This window comes from Phalaenopsis equestris, unplaced genomic scaffold (assembly GCF_001263595.1).
Source record: "Phalaenopsis equestris unplaced genomic scaffold, ASM126359v1 Scaffold000112, whole genome shotgun sequence".
NCBI classification, from domain to species: domain Eukaryota; kingdom Viridiplantae; phylum Streptophyta; class Magnoliopsida; order Asparagales; family Orchidaceae; genus Phalaenopsis; species Phalaenopsis equestris.
In genome coordinates, this window is record NW_018164554.1 from 72,512 (window position 1) to 82,920 (window position 10,409).

The 10,409-nt window shown below is 32.3% G+C and overlaps 1 protein-coding gene across 1 annotated transcript in view; it reads right to left on the reverse strand.

Annotated features, from left to right (window-relative positions):
• LOC110020922 (cyclin-dependent kinase F-1) overlaps window positions 1-3,228 on the reverse strand; it is a 33,543-nt gene extending 30,315 nt beyond the window's left edge. Inside the window, exon 1 of the mRNA XM_020719204.1 lies at window positions 2,698-3,228. Coding sequence (XP_020574863.1) covers window positions 2,698-3,189 — 492 coding nt within the window. The 5' untranslated portion in view covers window positions 3,190-3,228. The remainder of the gene's footprint in view (window positions 1-2,697) is intronic.
• Window positions 3,229-10,409: the final 7,181 nt, after the last annotated feature.

The window sequence follows — 10,409 nt, forward strand, 5'->3', positions numbered from 1 at the left end:
AACATCCAAAACTCTCGTTCCCTCCCCCCTCTTCTTTTAAGCGCCGACACCAACATAGCAAAAATAAGCCAAAACTTCAATTTCCTATATATCAGTGCATTTTTTTATGATAACTATTCAATACATAAAGCTAAGATGAAGACGGAATAGAATAACATTTTATAGTTTTGAACCCATGATGTATGATGGTTCAACGTTACTAATGTTATATATGTCTAAGGTCACATAACATGTGGCACCAAATATTTCCTGGGATGAAATTTAATGTCAAACATCACATTAAAATAAATACAAATATCAACTAATTTCACGAATAGTCAAGTTACAATAAATAAAACAGCAAATATTCCATAACATCACTGATGATATCTTTTGTACTAGAGAAAACCATACCCATTTGAATTCCACTGAAAGATTGCACAGACAGAAATTTGATACCAATAAAATACCAGTTTGAGTGCTTCTCCAACAAACAGTACCCCTTCCTAATTTAAGTTGACTCACAAAATACCATGGAACTGGTTCAAATCAGCTGAGTTCAAGTGAACTAACAGAGCTCTCTTTAATGCAGAGCAACTACTTCAACATTACTAAAGCAAGAGAAAGTCCGCACACATCACCAAAAACAAGCATATTTATATATATATCGCCCGAAAAAATTTAAAAAAAAACCTACTGAATCCAGGAGGGGATTTCACGCATGCCACCAAGATTAAGCATAGTTACATATCTAGCGTCCATACAAAAAAATGAGCTATTGAATCCAAAATATATGATTAAATGTCGAATCCATGCATTTGTGCATGCCACAATCAATCTGATGATGGGGAAAAACACTTTTTGTTGAGAATTCAATACTTTGGTGATAATTTTACAAATGGAGGCATCAAGGTGGTAGTGCATCAAATTGTCAAGATTTGTGTGTTACATAAAAAAGTGTTCCCCTTTTCTTCCTAGAGAACATTGCAAGTCAAGTTTAAACTATTTTTCACTGTTAAATAATTTGATATTTTAGAAACTACTTGCACGTTTGAATCCTTTACCCTAATTATCATGACTGGCTCTGCAGTTTTGTCTTGACTGTTTTAATTGTTTGGATAACTTCCATAAACTCTAAAATGGTTTGAGTGCCTCTTGTATATTTTTAATTTAGCTTTACTTTGCTATGAATCCCTAAACTACTTATTGTCCAGTCTAGAGTGTTTTAGAATCTGATTCTAAAAGTAAGCATGGATACAATTAGCACCATGAATCCATATATGATGTTGAAAGCAGGCTGTTGGTGGCCACAACTCTTGCAAGTTATGTTGTTACTCCTCTCGCACCTTCATCATGGGCCACATCGCTATGTCCACATTCATCTTTCTCATGAATCGCCTCCTACAAGCTGCATCACCCATTGCTACCACGTATAAAAGCTGATAAATTCCTCCAAATGCAACTCTAGCAACCTTGTCTATCGTGTTTAGACGCTATCGGACAACTCTGCCAATTTTATAGGTGCATCTCCTTCCATTATTCTCAATTTTGCTCAGATTTTAATAAAAAATTTCCTGGCTTGTACACCATAAAGACTTCATAAATCAATACTTGCATATAAAAGCAAACATTACTCGTTATAACTTGATTTGAATTATTGTATGTAAGAAAAAAATATCATCAAGGTTTTGTTTATAATTATTGAAATCATCAAATAAATGTTCTAAAAAATTCCTAGGATGATTTCTAAAGTGGATTCACATAATAATTGTGAGTGAACCTTCATGTTAACTATTGTGACTTGCACATAAATTGTAATATTTTGTATTTTAAGTGGTTGTGTTGTTTAGCCATTGAATTTTAAGCATCACTCATGTTGTATTATTACCATAATCATTTATCTTTCAGTTTGATCGCCATTCATATTTATCTATAATTTATTCATAATTTTTAATATTTTGTGTCATGTTTAAAATAGCTCGTACGACGTTATGTAACATACACTATAGCTCTGGGTAGATTTTGCGTTATGGGTACTACTCACCTTTGACAAACATGACATGACACTAATGAGCCCCGTAAACTTGTTAAAAATGTCACAATAAGTGAAATTTTTATAGACCCTAAAGCAATTCCTACATTGCTACATTTGTCATCTATACTTAGAGCACAAAGAGATGAAAATATAAATTGATGTTTTGAAAATATTAGGAATTATTATTATAATAAACAACATATTTCTCCCAGGCTTGTCAAAAAGTACCACTATAATCACTACCCAACAGAGGGTGATCAACAAAATAAAAGAATTAATGGCAGTAATCAAGGGCATCATAGGGTTTCGCTCACCGACATTTACATGGTAGCCATAGTTAAATCATTACAATGATTGACTCATCTTGAAGTGAGATGCTTTTCAGCTATTTCTTTATCATTAATTTATATGTTCAAAGAAAATTATGTATATTTTCCTTGGTCATCTTTAAGGTACACTCTAATTGTCTTGAACGAACATTTGTTAGCCACATAAGGTTTAATTCTGCATTATCTTATCCTCTTGAGATTGTTTCTTCAATTTTATTAAGGTTTAATATCATAAGCAATAACATTTGATCATGTAATCAGATAATGACTACTGAATATGCATGAGAGATTCAATGAATCCATGAAGAATTAAGTGATTCAAGATCCAGAACGCTTATCAGGTGAGAAAGCTACCTGGCCGAAATCCGCTAGCTTGAGAACTCCATCTGCCGAGATAAGCAGATTCGAGGGTTTAAGATCGCGATGGACAACCAAATTCCGATGGCAGGCGTCAACGCCCCTAAGAATTTGAAGCATCCACTGCTTGACCTCGCGGGCAGGCAATACGCCGGCCTTTTTGCCGTCACGGATGACCGCGGCGAGGTCAGCGTGGAGGAATTCGAGAACGAGAACGGCATCTTCGTCCTCCTGCCAAAAGTACTCGATGAGTTCGACCACATTGGGAGCGTGGCGGAGGATTTGGAGTGCCTCGATTTCGCGAAATGCGCTTTGGTAGTCGTGGATTTCCTTGAGAGCGACGAAGAGCCCGTCAGAGAGCCGGCGGCCGCGATAGACATCGGAGTAGGCACCCGAGCCTATCCGTTCGAGGATCTCGTAATGCTCAGTGATCTCGGAGCGGCCATATATGCTCCAGCTTCGAGAGGATTGGAAAGGAGGAGCGTCCATGGGAATGGTTTTGGTGATTGCGATTTCAGATTGTGGAGGGGAAAAAGGAGCGGAAGAGTGATAAAAAAGGAAACAAATATTAAGAACGGACTCGGGACTCGGGACTCGGGACTCGGGACTCGGGACTCGGGAGCAATGAAATCGATAAAAGAAAATTTATTTTAGCATAAAAAAATATTATTATTCTACATTATTTAATTATTATTATTATTATATTTATATATTATTATGTTCTAAAAATATTTTTCGTGTTTTAATAACACAATAATATATCAATACTATCATAATAACACCTGAATAATGAGCACGGGATAAATATTCTCTTGCAATTACATCTTAACTATATTAATTTACATAATTAGTACTTTATATCTCGTCGTTTGAGAAACTAACTTAAACTCCCTTGATCAATGAAAGAAGTTTGTTCAAGTTAATCATATATTTTCTAAATTTATCGTATATATCAAGTTTTATTAGATAGTTATGAGCCCAAAAATAGTAAGTAATGTGTCTTTAGTTAAAGAAGTGGGTTGTTAAGCTAGGCAAGTCAGACACACAAGAAAATAAAAAAAAATAAGAATTATATCCTCTTAGAGAAAAGAAGAAAAAAGGCATGAGAAGTATTATATGATCTAAATAAAAAGTTGTGATTTTATAACTAGTTACTTCACATCAATCCTTATATTTAGTTAAGAATCATGGAAGTAACTTTGAATGTCGAGCAATACTTGAGTGGAATCTTGAGACATCAAAGTTTAAGATACTATATGTGTTTACTCATTGCATTCTTATGAAAAATGGGTCAGCATACTTGTTATGTGTTCTTTATAATAATGTGGTTATTTCTGATAATAAAATTTAAATAAGAATATGTCAATATATAAGTCAATATAATAATGGCAACACCTATCTTTTGAAATTATTTTGAGAAATATTTTCCTTAAGCAATTGAAAATATTTTAGATGAAAACATGTTATGTTGTGCTGTGAATTTTTCCAATTTGTGAGTTTGGTTTTATATGAGTTTTTTTTTCCTTGAGGATGAGTGAAGATCTAGTGTGAGATCATTTGATTAGTGTCATTTTGTATCTTTATTATATTAGATTTTAGAATTTTTATATTATTCGTGTTTAATATTTAAGATATCAAATACTATAATTCAAATATATGTGTTGATGTGGGTAAAATCCTAGTTTTTTGTAAATTTCATGTACATGATGACAAGAATAAGCAAATAAAGTGAACATTAAGGAAGAAAAATAGGTATTTAGGAGATTTTAGACTAGGGGTACTAATGAATTGAGTTGAGTCAAGTTTTAGCTTAACCAAGTAAAGCTCATTTAATTATTGCTTTGCTTAAATTTGAGGTTAAGCTCAACTTGATTTCATATATTGAGCACAATGTTGACTAGAGTAAAAAATATCATACTTGAGCTTAGCTTAAATACGAGTTCAATTAAAAACTTGAGCTTGACATAATTGTTTACTTGAGATGTAACAAGGTGTTTGTGACTCAAGAAATTTTGATTCATGCTAGATTATTTGAGTGGTACATCAAATATGTGCTAAGAAGGGATTTAGCAAGATTATTTTAATCGATTCTAATTGAGTTGGATTGATGAGCTCTCACTTATAATATTTCAAGTTGAAGATTATTTAAGGATTATAAAAGGACAAAATAGGATTTTTTCTTAGACTTTGGCATCTGTTTGAAACTCTTTTGTTAGAGAAATATGATGCGGCACATGGAGGAGAATACAATAAAGAAGTATGGATGATAGTGATTAGATTAGAGCGAGAGCCTATAATACTTAGTTTTTCTACCTCTAACTTCTACTTTATTTTATTTTGTTTTATCTGTATAGTTTGTTTTTTCTTTCATTCTAACATGAACTAAATCCCTAATTTGGGTATTAGATGTATCTCATTTGTTTATTTTTTTTATTATTTTCAAAACAAAATTTTTTATCTATATGCATTACTGTTGCGACATATTTTTTAATATATACATTACTAATTTTAATTGGTTGACCACCAAATAGAAGTTTAGGAGATCTACAAAATTTTAAGAAGTAAAGAGTAGATTCATCAAGATTGATACTATGATAGATCATAGGACATACATGTCTATGTGCACCCATTTAAACTTGAGGATCCCTTAAGAAAAATCAATAGAACTACTTAATATTAAGTTTATTCTAGAGACAATGGTAGGTTGTATCACCTTGTTAGTTAACTTATATTTTGATAAAATGATACAATACAATTGAGGATCTCATTTCATAAAAATAATTATGGGTCAATAATTTGCATTTTAAATCAAACCACAATTTTAAACTAAGTTAATCATAATTATTATATTTCTAAACCTTAATCAAATCTTTTTCCATTAGATAGAAATTTTTATTTCTACTATTTACATCATTTTTAATAAGGTTAATACACACACACTCTCTAGTCTTTCCAGCCTTTGTGTAAGAACTATTTTAGGGTTTCTTGTTTGACTATCATAATAACTAATGTATAACAAAAATAAACAACATTAAAATCATTTTTTAATTTTTTTTGTGTAATCTTGAATTATTTAATGGCTCATCTAAATAAAGTTGCATAGATCAGAAGAAAAAATTTAATAACTAAGAATTAAATCAAATTTATCATTAGAACCCAAGGCAACCTTAGGTCACATTTAGGACCCTTAGATGGAACTTATGAACCCAAAATCAAATCTAGAGCCTTAGAGTCTATCTTAAAAGTTTTTCGATCCTCCTTAGATCACAATTAAGATGAAGGACTTGTTTGACCAAGTTTGACTACGTCAAGTTATAATGATCCTATAGGACCCACTAACCAAATTAAACTTCATGTCTTACACTTATGGCTCTCAATGAACTTGAAAATCTCATAAATTATTAAGAACCACACTTAGGTTGAATTTAAATCCCCATCCATGGTTAACTCACTTTAACTTAGTGAATACTCTAGACCCTTTAACAATTTTGAATAAAATAAATTAAAGTCAATGAAATTAGATTTAGCTAAGGTTAACCTAGAGACTAATCCTAGCTTCCCAAATTAAAATTCAACTTATTATATCAATTGGGGATTGGTGAAGTTAGCCAAATATGAATCGTTAAAGGGATTCTGGGTAAAACTCATCTTAAAATGCTCAAATTTAAAATATCATTTTTAAAACTAAGCATAATTAATTTAAATCAAAATAAAAAATGGGTTACGCGAGTCATAAATGGCCTAATAAGAATCCTTAGACCAATTTAAGTAAAACTAATTAAAAATGGAACTTAATTAGATTGTGTCCTTACCAAGCCACAAGTGACCTTACCCATATGTGATCTTCAACCCCTTTTGACCTCATGAAAACACATTAATCCATTGAAGCTAATGGGACCCGGTTGAGTTGCATTGAACCAATATCATCCAAACCAAACTAAATGAAATCTATCGTAGTTGAATGCTTTCTAAGTTCCCTAGCAGCCCACCTAAATCTAGTTTATGCTGAAATAACTCAAACCATGAACCTAAATGCACTACAACCTAAAATTAGTTCACTTAAACCATTACTAATGCATTAATAATGTAATTAAATATTTTATGTGTTAACTTAAATCATCTCTAAGTTTGCAAAGTTGTTGAGAGCCCATTAGTGGGCTAAATTTAATAGTTTAAACATTGGATAAGACATATTTTCAACTTTTGCTAAAATCTCTTCTTAGAATGATCCTTAGACACTTAACACACTATTAAAATTTTACCAAATCCACTTTGGCGCTACAACTAGCATAACCATAAATTCCTTAGAACTTAATCTACAAAAAGGTCATCATCTAGAAAATGCGTTGATGTGCTTAGTTACAATATGATCTCAAGAGTTGTTGTAAGTATCCCCATCCCTTCCCATATTTTATTTGAATCTCTCAAGATTAAAAGCTACCATATCTAGAGAAGACACTTACAACCAAGGCAATCCAAACTCTCTGACCTCAAGAAGATGATTTAGGTGCATATGTAAATGTGAAGGAAACATCAATGATAAGAAAGGGCCAATGCATTGAGGTATTCACATTTACTTCTCATTTTGTTTACTTTTATACATTATGAAATAAAATATATTCTTGGTAATGTCTAGTTGTTTAGGTTACGGTTAAGTGTTTTATTATTTCTAATGAGCTAGATTATGATCTAGTTCATTAGATCAATTAAATCATTATCGACACTATTTTGGTTAAGGAGTGGTCCGTTGGAAGCTGTCGGTCACCAGAATCAAAATCCCGTCGCCCGCTTCATAATAACGTTTAATTTACTTATATATATATAGTTTAGAAAAATATGAAATCAAACTGACCTCATATTTTTTATAGTTTATATGAAGGTGCACTATACCTCAAACCCTGTATTTATCCCGAAAGATAAGCACAAGACTTGAGGGTGAGGCTCGATCAAATAAACTAAAAAATATATGGCATTCTTTTAGTCTGTGAAACCATTTTATTTGCCAACAAGTTCCCCTTTTTAATATGAAGAATTAAATAGGTTTTATATTAAGCTGGGTTCGGAAAAGCTTCCTATAAGGGCAAGCCCCTATAGTTAATTACATCTTAGATAACCAAAGTTACCTAAGAAAACTCTCGATAAAAATCACAAAATATTATCTTCAAAGAGGTCAAAAGGATAGGACTTTTCAACAACATCAAACAAAGAGGTGTGAATTAGAATGACTCAAATTTGGAACATTTATTGTAGAATCCAAAGGAAGAAGAACTAGGAGATGTCACAGATCTAGAGGAGAACCTCGGTGACTTCCCAAGCTATCATATGGTTTGACTTCAGTTTTGAGGAGAAATTATTTAAATGTTTCATCCTGTAAATTTTATTAATTAGGGCTTACATTTGTGTGAAATGATCACACAAATAGCCTGGAAGATATGAGGATTTAGGTCGTGATGAACGACAACCTCGGAATCCTAAGGCGAGCTAGGGCTTATATTGTACAGTAGAGCTATACAAAAGCCTAAAGATAAGGTGAACATTTATGTTGCACAAACAAACAACCTCGAAATCCTATGGCTTGGTTGTTTAATTCTAAGGAAGGAAATGTTTAGTTGCTGTAGACGTGTTTTGCTGTTGAAGATGATCGTGCTGCCCACCATGCTAGCTCCAAGCTCCTTATTGTGACGAGTTTAAGTTTCTAATGTGTCAAGTTACGATGTCAAATCAAATGTCCCTATGGTTATGGTCATTTAAATATTATGGGGGATATTAAAGTTGATTAGAGCGACACAGATTAGGATCCTACGGTTCCCTCGTTTCGGTACCACTATTTTCTTTCAGATTCACTTAGTCCAAATGAATTTACTAAACTAATTTAATGAATTATGTACTTTCATTTAAACTAAGGGAGGTCTCGTTAGCAACCGTAGGTTACCTCCTCTGAGGGATTCTCGATCATCCGATTCCGATAGAGACGCTGAGGGATTCTCGATCATTCTTAATTTAAATCTTAATTTAATTGCAATTGTGATTTTTGTGATGTTTGTGATTAAATTTTGAGTTGTCTTATATTTTGAATGTTGTGGTAGTGAATTTTATCTTGTTTAATTTTATTTTTGGTTTTGGTTTTGGGGCTATCCTAGCAGTCTTGGTTTTCGTGCAGGGTGGCATCGTTGTTTAACATGCAATTTTGTGTTTTTATTCATTCATGCACGTGAGTAAGTACAGTAACGTACTGGAAAGTAAAGTACGAGAAAATAGAAATGTAGGTATAGGTAAAATAAATTACGTAAAATAAATTACAATAAAAGCATACCTGGAAGGTCTTCCCGTCATCTTCAATTGAAACTCAAAATGCATGCAAGAGTATTTATATATTAAAAGCATTTGCAAAGAAGGGAAATAAGGTTCTGGTGATCTACCAAATCCTAAATCATATCTTGGTGAGCTTTCATTAATTCGATTAAGGATTATTTTATTAAGCAAAACATACTAAGTTTAGTAGACCTCTGAGGTATCCAAAAGGTCAGGAGAAAGAAACAGATCCATGCTCCCCTCTCACCGCCTGGTGAAAAGTCTCAAGCTCATTTAAACTTTTTATGTTACTTAATAATTCATCCTATGAATACCTCCAATACTCAAAGAACATTGACGTTTCAATTATCCCTAAGAGTAAGGTGATTATCATTTGTCATTTAATTTGAGAATTATGTGGGTGAAGACCCTTAAAAGGGCAAGCTAATGTTATTAAGAACTCAGCCAATTTTATTTTTAACTTGGGCTTGTAGTGTTTTGAAGATGTTCAATTTTTAGTTACATTTACTTTTCTAATCCTCATTTAACCAAATTTGATTTAGCCCAGGTCACAACTAAACCCTTAAGACCTTGGTGGATATATTAGTAATTTTTGACAGAAATTGAATTTTAAGTGATCATAATTCAATATCAAAACATTTGAATGTCATTTGAACACCTAATAGGGGTATTAAATTAGTGAGTTATTAACATCCAAAATCATACCCCTAAGTCTATGATCATTTAATTTAATATTTTTTCAAATTTTAATAATTTAGGAAATTACAAATTTATCCTCTAATTAAGAAAAATGAGATTGGTAGCTACCAATAAATTCCTTATGTTTCGCAACTTAAAGTTTTGATGAAGATCAAAGATTGCCCACTTCCTCTTCTTGAATTAAGCCTAAATGTTAATTAAGACTAAATTTCCAAAACTATACCTTTGCCCCTAAGACTCTATCATTTCATAATTCATCAAATTTAATTCAAATGACTTTGAAATTTTTATCCTACCTCACTCTAGGGTCAATTAAGACATCAAAGGAGAAAATGTGATTTTCTAAAATTTAATTTAATTTATATATTTTTTTGCATGTAAAATAGGAGTTTTCAAAGAAAATTTGTTGACCTCACTTTTGGTTGAGGTCTAGAAACTTCTTTAGTAGCCTAGGTCTAGCCATAGGACTTTCCTATTGACTGGTCTTAGAAAACTAGAAAAGGTACCCTCACCATTAGAAATTCAAAACTCTTCTCTTTACTCAACTTCAAATTCCACATATTGATCTTAGCCTCTAGCATTTAGTAGGTAAGATCATTATGAGGGAAGCTCAAGAAGAGTTCCTATAGGGCTACTTGGCCTTAGGATTGACCCTGGGTGTTGACTTGGAACTAGGGTACACCATATCTTCACAATAC